The sequence below is a fragment of the Cenococcum geophilum genome (genome assembly GCF_001692895.1).
Source record: "Cenococcum geophilum 1.58 unplaced genomic scaffold K441scaffold_79, whole genome shotgun sequence".
NCBI classification, from domain to species: domain Eukaryota; kingdom Fungi; phylum Ascomycota; class Dothideomycetes; order Gloniales; family Gloniaceae; genus Cenococcum; species Cenococcum geophilum.
Genome location: NW_027137637.1, coordinates 703,723 through 718,263, shown reverse-complemented (window position 1 = coordinate 718,263; position 14,541 = coordinate 703,723). Strand labels below are relative to the sequence as shown.

Here is a 14,541-nt window from a genome sequence, read left to right as displayed (position 1 = left end):
CTGGAATGCTACAACAGCCAAAGACGGTGCCTCAGCCGAAGCCTTCGCCGCCGAGTTGCCGCCGCTTATCACGCCAAGAAGAGCTTGGGGCTGACGGGCTGACGATGATAGGCGGGCAATTTAGATGCTGGCAACAGTCCTATTCGATAGGACAGCCTTATCGCCGTCCAAACGCACCGAGGAAGGAATAGATGAACAGCCTCCGACACCGATAAACAGTTACTGAAGCACAAGGGAGGCGGAGATGACCGATAGCTGTCCAATCAACCATGGCTGGTCCTATCGCCGTAGCCTGAAGGGGCAGTTGCCTTTGTTCGCCAAGCGCCATTCACTGCCCTAACTGGCAGACGTTGGTGCAACGTACCGGGCGTTAGACTTCTATAAACTTGCGCCAGAATCACGATGATCCATTTTCTCCAACGCCGTTTTCTTGCCGCAGCAGACAATCGCACTCGTCCGCCTTCAACATGGCCCACATTCCCCGCCAGCACAATGCCTCCCCAATGCCCGGTGTGGTCGAGAATACCGACCCTGTGCTCGACGTCGCACATGAGCATCATCATGCCCACCTCCATCACAGTGCCTTTGCGGAGAAGGGCCGCCACGACGACATTGCCTACTCAAAAGGCACAACGGCTGAGCCCAGTGTGATCCCCGACCCCGACCCAATGGACAATGCGCTCCACCGCCGAAAGCACCCCGAGCGCAGAGAGAAGGACATTGAGAAAAACGGAGGGTTTAGCACTGGCGATATGGACAGGGACAGCATGAGCCCCGTGGAAGGCGCTGGAGACGAAGAGGATCCTCGAGGCCATGCCTTCTCCAGGTTCTACGCCAAATACAGGATCTTCTTCCACATATTCATCGCAATGCTCTTCACTGGGTAAGAAATGCTGCACCATGAGCTCGCAACACGCAATGTTTGCGCAAAGTGGTTTCCTCTTGGCTTTATGCAGGCTGATTTCTATTGGGCAGATGGTGGATTGCGGGCTTGGTCGTCCATCGCCATGACATGAATTGGATCATTCCTTTCCTCCTCTGGCTAGCCATCATGTTGCGACTCCTCTTCTGGCATGTCCCTATCACCATTGTAACAAGGCCAATGCATTTCGTCTGGAACAATACTGGTGTGAGAGTTGGTGCTCTCATTCCTGAGAAGATGAGAATCCCTGCCGGGGCTGCTTTGACGCTTGCAGTGATCATCGTCGGAGCTTTTGCCAGCCCGGAGAGTCAAGATAACACACGAGCAAACCGTGCTGTCAGCTTGTTTGGCCTGGTTGTGTTCATCTTTGTCTTTTGGGCAACGTCAAGGAACAGGAAGATGATCAAATGGCACACAGTCATTGTTGGAATGCTGGTTCAATTCATCATTGCTCTATTCGTCTTGAGAACCAAGGCCGGCTAGTAAGTCACCAATCCAAATACCCAGCACGAAATAGAACACTAACCACACTCTTCTATCAGCGATATCTTCACATTCATTTCGACGCTCTGTAGAGAACTCCTCGGCTTCGCCAATGACGGTGTCTCCTTCTTAACCGATGCGAGTGTTCCAAAGTTGGGATGGTTCTTTACCAGTGTGATTCCGGCCATCATTTTCTTCGTCTCCTTCGTCCAGCTTTTGTACTACTGGGGCGTTCTCCAATGGTTCATTCAAAAATTCGCCGTCTTCTTCTTCTGGAGCATGCGCGTTTCTGGCGCCGAAGCAGTTGTCGCTTCTGCATCCCCATTCATCGGACAGGGAGAATCCGCTATGCTTATCAGGCCCTTCGTTGCTCACCTTACCCAGGCAGAGCTGCACCAAGTTATGTGCTCTGGTTTTGCCACGATTGCGGGTAGTGTGCTCGTTGCATATATGTGAGTATCCATGGGAATTTGGCAGAAAGAGTTTGTCCGACTAATGCGTACTAGTGGCATGGGTATCAACCCACAAGCTCTAATTTCTTCTTGCGTCATGAGCATTCCCGCCTCACTCGCCATTAGCAAACTTCGTTATCCAGAGGAGGAAGAGACTCTGACTGCCGGAAGAGTGGTGATTCCAGATGACGATGAACACCGCGCTGCGAACTCTCTTCACGCCTTCGCCAATGGTGCTTGGTTGGGCTTGAAGTAAGCTTTCCTTAGGGATCAAACATAAGATTGCCAATCGCTGACACCTTCACAGAATTGGTGGGATGATCGTCGCCACGCTTCTATGCATTATCGCTCTCCTCAACTTTGTCGATGGTCTTCTCACCTGGTGGGGTCACTATATTAATCTTGATGGAGAGTATGACCTCACGCTAGAGTTGATCCTGGGTTACGTCTGCTACCCTATGTAAGATTTTCTCATTATTCAGTACGGTCGACCCTGAATTGCTGACAAATCTAGTGCGTTCTTGCTCGGAGTATCACGAACCGGTAAAGACTTGCTTCTCGTTGGCAGGTTAATCGGTATCAAGGTTATTGCGAACGAGTTTGTGGCATTCAGCACTTTGCAGACCGACCCAATTTACCAAACTCTTTCATCACGATCCCGCCTTATTGCCACTTATGCCGTCTGCGGATTCGGAAATATTGGCGCACTCGGTACCCAGATTGGCGTGCTGAGTCAAATCAGCCCTGGCAGGAGTGGCGATGTCTCGAGGTTGGCTGTGAGTGCATTGATATCCGGAGTAATTTCAACGCTTAGCAGCGCGAGTATTGCTGGCTTGCTCGTCACAAACGAGGTATGTGGAAAACTGCACGATCCCAGTAGATTAACCTTATGCTAACAAAATATATCGCAGGCACAATATTTCTCTCAGCCGGCCAATTCGACAACGACATAAACGCTGATTGTCAGGGGATTAGAAGTGCTTCGGGGATGGACGGCTTGATTCTATAATATTCACGAAGTTAGAAAAGCGATACCCATCTATTTATTCTGAAATACGGTCACTCAGCACTCAAAAGCTTTGCCAACCAGCTGGTTGAGCGGCGCTCATACGTGGAATTGTAGATGATGCTGTGAATTTCGTGCTGACGTCTAAAGAACCAAACCTCGGAAAGTGAGAGTGATAGCACCCCTGGTGGGCCAGAACGTCGGATCGCCGCTGCCAGCCTTATCGGGCTGAGAACTCACCAGAACATATCAGCCGATTCTGTGCATGCAGTCCTCTGAAAATCAGCCACAGCATCCATCCATACGATGATCCTATCTCAATCCTGCTCTTATATCCAGACAAGCCTGGTCTGATTGGCGACTGTGTTTCTTCAATAATCAAATGGTGGTTCCAGAACGAATATTTTGCCCATTGTCTTGTTGGTGGACCCGCATCCCGCGTATTGTTCTTGGGGACGACAAGAGATGGCAAGCGTTTCGGAGAAATGGAAGTTGAGAAGCAGTATCTTCGTATTTATGTCATCATGTTTGTGGTTTTGATCAAGCTGAGCGATTTAATAAATAAGTAATGGCAGCGAGGTGACAAGTTGTCCCGTTTGAAGTGGGCCCAAAAATGGGTACCTTGTGCAGACTCAGCGCAGGGCAGCTGAGGCGCTCGCCGCCTACCATCGGAGTCGAGCGACTTGGCACCGTTTCTGGAGAAGTGAGCCGTGTGGGCGTTTGGTGTTTCAAGCACAGACATGTCTTTATGCAGCCAAAATGCGGGCCTTCATCCATTCATCCGGACGCACGGCCTCTCGCATTTAACACAAGGCGTTCGTGGCGGCCAGTTGCGTTACTCCAACATTTTTTTACACTACTGTCTTGTGCGGGAAGCCCCCCACACTTAAAGTCTAATATCAAAACGAGGTTCTTAGTAGCCAAGCACAGAGCTCTCAGCCCGTGACTTGGCCATATAATTCTCCACACCCAAATGCATTTTGCGGTCTCGGCAACTTTTGGGGTGGGATCTCACCCGGCAAGAACGACATCGGAGGATTTAGGGCTCTCTGAATGAAAACTTTTCCCATCAGATTCGCGATCCCGTCTATCAAGCTTTGAGATCCGAAGCCAGGTAAGATTGTCCATTCCAGCCCGCTCTCAAGTTCTTCGCGACGGGGGCAACCCAAGGATGTGTTGGCCACAGGCTGCATATGCCGGAGGCAGGCAACGTATAAGGTCTGCCTGGCTGGAATGTAAGGGCAACCTTCTCTGCCAAGTTTCCAGCGCGCTTGCGACCGAGACGAAAGTCTGGATAGTGAAGCCTATCTTCCCGCTCTCGGGGTTGTATGGCACAAATCCCACATAATGGACGTCGATGTGGAGTTGAGGTCGGAAAAAGGGCGTGGCTGGCGAGGCACAAGATAAGACGGCGCACTCGCCAATTACGACGCGAGATGCGGGCGCAGGGACCTCCCGCTCGGGCCCCGTTTACGGGCTTTCTCCAGAGCTTGATGAGACGACTTTGATGACCAGCAAGCATGAGTTGCTGCTTGCTCGTTGCTTTTGCCTACAACACCGCGCCCACGCCCAGACACTTTTTTGGGCTGCTGGCTCCGCTTGGCCGTATGCAGGCAGGGGTTGGAACGTGGAGGAGGCTTTTTTTCTCCCTTGGAACCGCGACCTTTGCAGGCCGTAAGCTGCTTTCGAAAGCTATGTAGCGTCTGCATTTTCTTCCGATTTTTCTCCTAAGGCTGCCCCCCCAATTAAAGCCCATTAGGCGGACCAAAGGATGCTCCCGCTGCTGATCTAAACAGGCATGTCATCTCGTGACTCTATGCCCCCGCTAATTGGCCTGTGGACGTGACTAAATTCCAGCGTTCAACGTTTTGCATCTTATCGAGAGATTTGCGGGCCAAGCTTCGCAGGCCCCCCGGCCCTTATCAGCATGGACTAGGGTGCCACACCTGCGATTGACGTGCAGCTTGCTTCATCAAGCTCGAGGCAACGGGTAGCTTCTCCAGAACATGGCCGTCTTTCGCTTCTCGCCACGGCAGGGCCAGCTTGGGGGCACTGCTTAGTCGAATAATCCACACAGCAGGCACCCATGAATCTACCACAATTTTTTTTACTCCTCTCTAGCGCCAGCTTTAACCCCCCTAGCGTTGAGAGGCTTCGTTTTGCTGCGTATTTATATAGACCTCTGCCGGCTGGACATCTTCAAGCTTCTCTGCTGAGAACCCCAAGCACAATTGCCCTTACCAAAGACCCAGCTTGAAACGTCCAACAGCTATGGGCTCCCCTCCTCTCAGCCAAGGCGTTGGCTATGGCATCGTTATCGGTTTGGGATTCGCTTTTGCGTAAGTTCTCCATCGGACAAGAGGGCAAGAGTTGCAATTGACTTGACGATAGGCTTGGTATGATTCTGACCACCTTCGTGCTCAAGAGGTATGTGGTTTCTATTGTCTGCGTTTCAGACTACCCCGCATCATCGTCATATGAAGCTCCCCTATCTGCATACCGTGGCTCTTTTTCCAAGCTCTGGAGCTTTGAGAAAGTTTTGGATGATGGGAGTAATTGCTGTAATTGAGTCTGAAAGCACCCGTCTATTACTGCAGAGCTTGCTTCCTTTCAATTACGAGGTTTGCAGCTTTCCGGGGAACACGTATGAAATAACTCCGAGATTCTCGCCTTGTATCCACAAATCACTGATAAGCACATGATTTTGGATGAAATTACTAATTTTCAGATAGATACAACTATGAACTCCAAACTTCAGAAATGTTCAGCACTGCTGGCAGAACTGTCAAATCAGGTCTCGTTGCTTCCGCTGTCGTATCCTCCTGGACTTGGGCTGCTACACTCCTTCAATCTTCCGGTGTTGCCTACTCGTATGGTGTTTCTGGTCCCTTCTGGTACGCCTCCGGAGCAACCGTACAGATTATTCTATTCGCCACCATCGCTATTGAGCTCAAACGCAGAGCGCCTAATGCCCATACCTTCCTGGAGGTTATCCGCGCGCGTTATGGCGCCGTGACTCACATCGTCTTCATGGTTTTCGGCCTGATGACAAACATCTTGGTCACCTCCATGTTGTTGACTGGCGGCTCTGCAGTCGTTACATCTGTAAGTTTTCGCAGCTGCAAAATCCCCATAACGGCTGAGAACCATGCTGATTTTCTCTTAGCTCTCCGGTGTTCCAACTGCTGCTGCTTGTTTCCTCCTCCCGGTTGGTGTCGTGCTCTACACCATGTTTGGTGGTATCAAGGCTACTTTCTTGACTGACTATGCCCACACCGTCGTCATTCTCGTCATTCTTCTCACGTTTGCCTTCACAACCTACGCGACGAGCAACGTCTTGGGCAGTCCAGGAAAGGTCTTCGATCTGTTGGTTGAAGCCGCTAAGGCTCATCCAGTCTCCGGCAACGCTGAGGGCAGCTACCTCACCATGAGATCCAAGGAGGGTGCTATCTTCTTCGTCATCAACATTGTCGGAAATTTCGGAACTGTGTTCTGCGACAACGGTTATTACAACAAGGCCATCGCTGCTAGCCCAGTTGATGCTCTTCCTGGTTATATCATGGGAGGTTTAAGCTGGTTCGCCATCCCATGGCTTGCAGCTACTACTATGGGTCTCGCTGCGCTCGCCCTGGAGACTAACCCAGTCTTCCCTACTTATCCTGACAGGATGTCTCACGCGGACGTATCTGCTGGACTAGTGCTTCCCAACGCCGCGGTTGCCCTCCTTGGCAAGGGTGGTGCTACAGCAACCCTTTTGCTCGTTTTCATGGCCGTCACCTCCGCCATGTCTGCTGAGCTCATCGCCGTATCGTCCATCTTCACCTACGATTTGTACCAGACCTACTTCAACCCCCGCGCTACGGGCAAGCAGCTCATCTACATGTCCCACGCCATGGTCGTGGGATTCGCCATCTGCATGGCTGCATGGTCCACTGCCCTGGTCTACATCGGTATCTCCATGGGCTACCTCTATCTATTGATGGGCGTCATCATCTCCTCCGCTGTGCTTCCCGCCACTCTGACCCTCATGTGGAGCAAGCAGAACTGGGCCGCGGCCACCTTCTCCCCGATCCTCGGCTTCGCCTGCGCTCTCATCGCCTGGCTCGTGACCGCGAAGAAGCAAGGCGGCAAACTCGACGTCAACACCACCGGCGCCAACAACCCCATGCTTGCAGGGAACGTGGTCGCGCTGCTCTCCCCTCTCATCTTCGTCCCCGTCTTCACCTATGCCCTCGGCCCGCAACACTACGATTGGGTCTCCATGAAGGCGATCCGCAAGGGCGACGACCACGACCTGGCCGCCGCCGCGCACGTCGACCTCGAACTGATCCCCGGCGAGCGCAGCCACAGCGACGCCGAAGACGCCGAGGAGCAAGCGAAGCTGAAGAAAGCGTCGCGGGTCGCACGCTACATGACTGTATTCATGACGCTGGCGCTGCTCGTCCTCTGGCCGATGCCGATGTACGGGTCCGGGTACGTGTTCAGCAAGAAGTTCTTCGCGGGCTGGGTGGTCGTCGGCATCCTGTGGATGTTCTGCTCCGCCTTCTGCGTCGGCCTGTATCCGCTGTGGGAGGGCCGCAAGACCAGCTCGCACACTTTCAAGAGCATCTTCCTCGACATCACGGGCAAGGGCAAGCCCAACGTCATGCATGGCCGCCCGGTTGTCGTCGAGGACAGCGGCGATGCGACGCCGACGGAGAAGGTGGCCGAGCATGTTCACGAGAAGCGGTAGTTTTGCCCACGCTGTGTCGCTGCAAGCTGTTCTTTTTTTTAGGGAGGGGGAGGGTTCGGGGGTTGGGGAAGACGTATGTGATTATGATGCGGGGTCCTGTATAGCCTATGAATTGTGATGCCTATATACCTAGATACCATTATTTAGAGCTGGCAGCCCCTGATGAAATGCGATTCGAGTTTTCATGCCCTCTCACTTCCGGTGACCACCTGTTTGTTCGACGAGACTACCCAAGAGGCCCAGATAGGAGGTCCTCGAAAACAAAAGACAACGAGACGCAAAACCACGGCCTGAACCTGCTTAGACCAAGACCAGAAGCACGATGAACCCCATTCAACCCGCTTGACCCTCGAACATCCGCCCGCAAAACCCCTGGGTATAATCCCCCCGCTCGTCCAAAAGAAACCTCAACACCTCCCACGGAACAGTCTCGCACCTACACCCAACCCACATCAGCCCAAACCCCCCTTAACCCAACCCAACCCAAGCAGGCAAAAAAACTCACTCATTCACCTAAACCACACCGGGCGCAACAACGAGCCCGCCCGCCACAGCACCCCGCTCGATCGGGCGTCCCGGCCGCGCGCGCAGAACTCAAAACGCCCAGAGCAGCCTTTGCGAGCGCGACGGGACGGACGAGGCAGCCGCGCCGAGGTTGAAGCGGGCGCGCTGGGGGGGTCCAGGTGCGCGGGCGCGCTGCTGCTGAGGGTAGAAGGCGTAAGGGGGGGAGTTGTTGAGGGTCCAGGTCTGGGGTGGGGATGAATGTGGCAAGTTGGGTATTTTGCTGGGGAGGGAAGGGGAGAGGGGGGGAGAGGGGGAAGAGGAAGGGGCTTGCGTTGTTGGTGAGCCCTGCGCCGGCGGGGATGGTGTAGCCCATGTAGACGTCGTCTTTGGCGGCGGCGTGCGGCATACCCCCGGCGATGGTGGCGGGACCCCCTGGGTTTGGGGGAGGTTAGAGCGGGGGCGGGGCGGGGCGGGGCGGGGCTGCTTACAGCGGAGAGTTTCTTTCATGCAGCTGCGGACGTAGGGCGGGGTGTGCTAGTCTGTCCATTCAGGAAGCCGGGCGGCGCCCACGATGCGGTCGAACTCTTGGCGTGCGGTTACTTAGACGTCGGGGGAGGACCATGGCCTACTGGTGTTGGGAGCGCCTATCATTTGTCATGCAGAGCCAAGATAGCAGCAACATGCCCCAAATATCAATCCTGAAAACGGAGCTGCATAGATTTGGAAGATATCATGATGGTATGGCGACATGGACACAACCACGAACCCATCACCGCCTCAGAGGTGAATTCTGCAGTGACTACTGGTGGTTTGGAGTATCCGTTTCATCGTAATTTGTCCAGAAAAAAGGCGTGACGAGCGCCAGGACCTGGGTAAGAAGAAAATTTCCAATGAATCTCTGAGATGTTCAGGTGTATCTATCTCGACAGACAGAATAGACAGGCTCTACAACATCAGGTTTAGAGTATGATGCTTGCACTCACTCTTATGCGCTGCATTTCCCCTCAAACGAATGGTCTCGTAGTCAGCAAGACAGAGCCAACAAAACTCATACATGCATTGCGAACCTTAGTAAATGCCCCGTCAGCGACCACTATAAACTTAAGTGGAAAGGTCTGAGTCTTACATTCCATGTGATCACATCCATCGTGTTTATAAATCCTCTTTCCACATCCCTTTCCAGGACAAACCTTTGTAGTCTCCATGATGTTCTTTATCGACGCATCCTCTTCTGCTTTCTTCCGTTTGACAGGATCCGTTCGGATGTCAAACTGCTCGCACGTTTCACCCTCATGCCAGGCTATATTATGTATGGCACAGGCTTTAAACCCACAGCTTCTGCACCGAAAAATCGGGTTGCTAGTCCCGGATGTGTGGATGTGCCCGGATTCGCAGCGAGGGTTAATACACCACCTAAAATCCAGATTACCACTCAAGGCAGCCCTGGTTACCAGTCTATCGTACCTAGTTATTGTTAGTGGTACTTCCTAATGTTGATTCATTGCATTCAGGGCTTACTTCTGGAAAACATCATCGCTGGCGCTAGCCTTCATATCCGAATGTTTCAAAACCTCCGAGCATTCCGAGCATCTAATCTGGTCCCAAAACTTGCTTTCCAAGCTGGAGGCAATCCAGCTTTGCAAGCAATCCCGGCACGTGCTGACTTCGTGATCGCATGCTTGCGTAATATGATCTGGAAAATCATCCACTTCCTTTGTTTCGCCGCACACGGCGCAGTCTCGCCTCGGGATAATGTGGAAAAGTCTCCTCTCCTCTTTTAAGTCGAGGTCATAGTGGTGCTGATCGCTCTCGTTAGTCAGTATACAGCAAACCTCCGACCCAGATTTCAGCCCTGCCATCTGAGCCGTGACGTCATATTTGCCTGTAAATCTGTCATGGAGCTGCCCGCCATCAAAGAAAAGAATGATGCCGTCTGGATCGAAAGCTCTAAGACGTTTCCCTAGAATCCACCCTGCCTGGGCCCTAAGCCAAGTGATTGTGAGCCTGCCACTCGAAATGTCGTTTTTGGGAAAGTGAATCAGATGTGTGTCGTCCCGGTAGCGCAGAACAAGGTATTCCGAGGGCCAGATACGCACTGTGTGGTCTTGAACGTGCTTCATCACCTTTCTTATGCTCCAGCTGTCGCATTGCAATGACCCACCCGTGATCACTAGCCTTAGCGTATTAGCGTCGGAGATGTTTAGCCTTTTTGCAGCAAGTTGTCTGATATCCCCAACCGTTGGTTCCTCGCCGGAGGGGTAATCAACACCGAAGACATGGTCCTCCCACAACAGAAATATTAAAGTAAATGGCCGTGCTCCTTCTAAGATGCTGTAGTCAATTTCGTTTCCTAGCCCAATTCCAAGATCAGTAAGCCGGATGTGGTCATGTCTCAGTTCTGTGCCGCCATTGAACAACCGGACCCGATCAGCCTGGCAATTGTATCTCACGGCGACAGACTCCCTTAGATCGCTTATGAGGAGAGGGAAGTGAATTTTCCCCTTCAATGCGCCCATCTCGGTCCACAATTGTCCATTGTTGCTATGGTCAATTCGGAACACCACGCGGAGTGGGGCTTTCAAGCCGACGCGCGAGATAGCTTCATGACGATATCGGGGCCGAAGGCGTGTACTATAGGGCCGCGTATCTTCGATCTCGATAGCGTCGACGTTGTGGCTCCTATCGTGGGGCCTCCGAAACGAAACGGTAGGCTGTATTGCTTGATCTGGCTTGGACCTGTTACAGTATGCGACTTCCCAAGTTCCGTGTGCGTGCGTGGTTTTGCCCGCTAGTCGGTCGGACCGCGCCCCAGGAACACAAAGAGAAGGGTGTTGCTCCCGCGTAAGGAGGGCATGAACAGTACCCCTGGATTTAACTTTAGATTTATCGGCATGTAAGAAAAAGAGCTCGGAGTTCGGTGCGACGCCCTCTTCCTGCAACGTTTTTATATTGCCTTTCAGCTCCCGATATCTCGAAAAGAGCCGGACGCTTGATCCTGCTTGGTAAATCTCCCGGAAGTTGGATTTCTTAAACTGATCAACCGTTTCACCAGGATCGTACTCGGCCTTCTCTCGGAATTGCTCATCCCGAGCATCTCGAAGTAAAAGGTAGTCTGAAACGATGACTTTCGCAGGCTCGGGTCCTAGAGAATAACATGTAGAACTTTGGGGGTATGGTACGACGAATACTCGAGCATGATCTCCGATGCCCAGATGGTATGCGATCAATGATCGAATGTGTCCTACTAACAGCGTCTGCGAGACGACAGTCATCGGAGGAAAGCGCATATAGAATGGTTTGAACTGCTTTCGTAGACTGTGTACAGGGATAATATCGTCGGCCCTATCTTTGCTCATAGGGTTGCCGGAAAGAAAGATGGGACAAACGAAGGGAGGTGGTACGAGTGGTATAGGTTCTCTAGCTCTTCCATTGATTCTGGAAATAGATCGTTGAATCTCTTTGGTAGCATCTCCCCGATCAGAGAATATCCTCTGACGGCGTCTTTCGCGACTCGAACTCTCGTTGTCATCCCAAGGGAGAACCCCTTTTTTTAAGACTCCGCTGGGATACCTATATGCGGGGTGTGTTGAGCTCTCTGGGGTGGGGGAAGAGTCTTGATTGTAAGTAGGAGGCCCAACGCGCCTGTTATACGTACCCGGCGGCGAACACGCGCGCCGCTTTCTATTGTTGAATAGCGAGGGCTGATTGGCCAGTTCGACAGGTGCCGTGAAGTTAAAGTCTCCCAAACCGCTTGGCGGAAAAGGAGATAGGAAGCTCTGGGTAGGAGCCTCACAATGCGTGTCATCTTCTTCGTTCCCAAAGAAATCGAAGTCTTTTAGAAACGACGCCTCTTCCACATCCGCTAGGCCCCATACTGGAACACCAAGAGACGGCTCCGACAGCTTTGGTGTGGATGACTCTCCGTTATACTCACTCATATTTCCAAAGTCTAGCCAATCACCACTCGGCCTCGCGGTTCCGCCCAAATCCTCGTCTTTCTTTACACTAGGCGATGTCCCCATCTCAGTAGGCTCTTGATTACCAAGGATAAGCTTATAGCCAGGTTGCTGTTTCCAATGCACGTCTATAAGGGTTGTCCAAATGAAGGGTTCTTCAATTCGAGTTCTTCGTTACTTGCCGTAGGTGATGCTAGAATGTCCTCAAGGCAAGTCTCCAGCTCGGAGCGCTTTAATGGATGCCATGTAGATGACCAGGCTAAAATGTGCGCCATCAGGCTAGGACGCAGACCATCTGACGCATATAACTTCCTTATCCAAGCTCTTGGCATGTATCTATGAAGCGAAACCACATAGTTGGTGGTGTGGTTGGCGCTCTGTGGGGGTGGCTGATAAAGTGGCATAGGATATTTCGCGGGGTTCAAGTTTACATGTAGCCTAAGAACAAGTATACGGTAGGAATCCATTTCCGATTATTTGTAGATGTACTGTCTAGGAAGACGTAGAAGGAGGCTTCAAGGTGTAAGTCCATGTATTGGCTTAAGGGCGAGGGAGAAATTCCAAGATCGCGAGTTCACGTGGGTGTGAACGATGCAGGACCGTGCACGATCTGGGCGGTCACTCTATCTTCAACTCGGCTACTCCTCAACTCCTTCCTTCCTAAACGAACGCCAGATACCGCCTTCTGGAAATTCTAGCTCATCATCATGACTTCTCCAGCCTCACCAACTACTGAACCGCCAGTGTTCGAGCTCGGCACGACTCTTGAAATTCCACCCGCAGCAGGACTCGAGCAAAACCAAGAACTGCCATTTAGCATTGCCAATTTCAAAAAGGCCGTTACAGACCGTCTACGAGCTCCGGACGGTGATGACGCGCAGCTGTGGATCGTTTTTTCGGACTTCGACTGCTCAAAGCTGAAGTACATCGACCGACTCCGTTACCCAATTCGTTTGCAGCTCGATGATAGTAAATTAATTGTAAAGATGGTGGGCCTAGTGCAAGAAATGATGCACAATATCCTGATGGCTCTCATACAAGAAGAAATGGGACGCATAGGCCTTCGGCCTGGTCGTAATTACCTCATCCTTGGATCAGCCCGGTACCAACATCGCTCAAATAATTCATTCAAAGAAGCCGATAGCACGATAGCACCTATCTGTCTCCAGCCATGGCCCGCCTTAGTTATCGAGGCTGGTTGGGCGGAGACTTTGGCGCGTCTGCATATTGACGCGCAGTGGTGGCTCTCTGCCCAGGTGCCCCCGAATAATACTACTTTGGTAATTCTGCTTTCATTCACAAAATCTCAACGTACCTTTCGCCTTGAAAAATACGAGCTTGTCACCACCCCCAATAGAGTCGTAACAAGGTCTGCACCACTCGGAGTCCGAAATCTCGCAATGTGTACGCAAGTTACGACAATTGACATTAGGTCAACACCCCCGATCATCACTGGTGCGCCATTTGTATTGCCTTTCGCCGGAATCATGCGACGCCCTCCAATAGCCCCAGAGCGGAACATTTCAATTGACGCGGTCGACCTAGAGGTATGGGCCATGGCCATAGCCAGAGCCTGGAACCTTTGAGATAGCATAGGAAAGGTAAGGGTGAGAGGTCGGCGTCGTGTGGAGGAGGGCTTGTTGTGCATATCTCTCCAGCCTTCTAGGTTCGGTTATTAAGGGTATTCAGGACAAGGCAGGATTGCAGAGGATAGTTAGCATATCTATGGCACAGGCTACCTCTTCTCCTTTTCTTTCACGCCGACTATATAGTAGGAAAATTAATAAACAATTTTCTTAATACTAAAGCTTTATTCCTATATTCTATTCCTACCTATTCTTATTATAGGTAATTGTATTAATTATAGATATATAATTATAATTAAAAGATTGATTTTAATTATAATTATAACTTATAGAACTAATAGAACTATTATATGCATCCTTTGGTATAAAGTATAGTAAGTACTAAGCTTTTCTATATTAAGGGCCCTATAAGTGTGACGGTGCTAGAGCGCGTTACCTACCAAGTTCTGCCATATTCTGCCACCTGTCATACTGTCGTATACTGTCTGGTACTGTTTCTTACTGTTAGCTCGCCTACTATTGGCTCGTCTACTGCTAGCGCCTTAGCGACTTGCGCTACCTATTTGTTAACACCAGCCCTCGCGACCACCTTTTCTTCTCCTTAGCTTAGTATCTTTATTAGATAGCAATCTACAAGCTTTAGTTTAGAGGCATTTGTGCGAGCCGTTACATTATACTAAGCTCTCCCTATATTACCTAAGAAGGCCTTAATAATATCCCACCCTAAAAGAAGACCCCTGTCTATAACGACGTGTTAACGCGTTATACTTAAACACTAAAGTTACTCTATATTGCCTGGGAAGGCCTTACTAATATCCTACTTTATAAGCCAGATAGGACTAGACCTATACCCCTAGAATTAAAACTAAAGCATATAATACTAACGAACCCTAAAAGCTA

General features: G+C 51.3%; 5 protein-coding genes across 5 annotated transcripts; 4 read left to right on the top strand and 1 right to left on the bottom strand.

Annotated features, from left to right (window-relative positions):
• Window positions 1–467: 467 nt before the first annotated feature.
• Window positions 468–2,810, top strand: K441DRAFT_682354 (sodium/nucleoside cotransporter 1 /nucleoside cotransporter 1; the record flags this gene model as incomplete). Its single annotated transcript, XM_067651561.1, has 7 exons — window positions 468–883; window positions 976–1,404; window positions 1,465–1,857; window positions 1,912–2,109; window positions 2,165–2,317; window positions 2,372–2,708; window positions 2,769–2,810. The coding sequence occupies 7 exons, from the start codon at window positions 468–470 to the stop codon at window positions 2,808–2,810; spliced, it is 1,968 nt and encodes a 655-aa protein (XP_067497349.1).
• A 2,233-nt stretch (window positions 2,811–5,043) lies between these two features.
• Window positions 5,044–5,576, top strand: K441DRAFT_337370 (uncharacterized protein). The gene is made up of 2 exons (XM_067641245.1): window positions 5,044–5,202; window positions 5,255–5,576. The coding sequence occupies exons 1-2, from the start codon at window positions 5,135–5,137 to the stop codon at window positions 5,430–5,432; spliced, it is 246 nt and encodes an 81-aa protein (XP_067497348.1). The 5' UTR covers window positions 5,044–5,134; the 3' UTR covers window positions 5,433–5,576.
• On the top strand, window positions 5,305–7,892 carry K441DRAFT_337407 (urea active transporter). Its single transcript, XM_067641246.1, has 3 exons — window positions 5,305–5,536; window positions 5,596–5,968; window positions 6,030–7,892. Exons 2-3 carry the CDS (start codon window positions 5,624–5,626, stop codon window positions 7,593–7,595), a joined length of 1,911 nt encoding a protein of 636 aa, XP_067497347.1. The 5' UTR covers window positions 5,305–5,536; window positions 5,596–5,623; the 3' UTR covers window positions 7,596–7,892.
• A 1,161-nt stretch (window positions 7,893–9,053) lies between these two features.
• On the bottom strand, window positions 9,054–9,844 carry K441DRAFT_459518 (uncharacterized protein; the record flags this gene model as incomplete). The annotated part of the gene is made up of 3 exons (XM_067641763.1): window positions 9,054–9,166; window positions 9,226–9,563; window positions 9,618–9,844. Coding segments are annotated over 3 exons (678 nt in total), but the record flags the coding sequence as incomplete, so codon positions are not given.
• A 2,873-nt stretch (window positions 9,845–12,717) lies between these two features.
• On the top strand, window positions 12,718–13,866 carry K441DRAFT_670177 (uncharacterized protein). The gene has a single exon (XM_067650243.1). It carries the CDS (start codon window positions 12,763–12,765, stop codon window positions 13,639–13,641), a length of 879 nt encoding a protein of 292 aa, XP_067497345.1. The 5' UTR covers window positions 12,718–12,762; the 3' UTR covers window positions 13,642–13,866.
• Window positions 13,867–14,541: the final 675 nt, after the last annotated feature.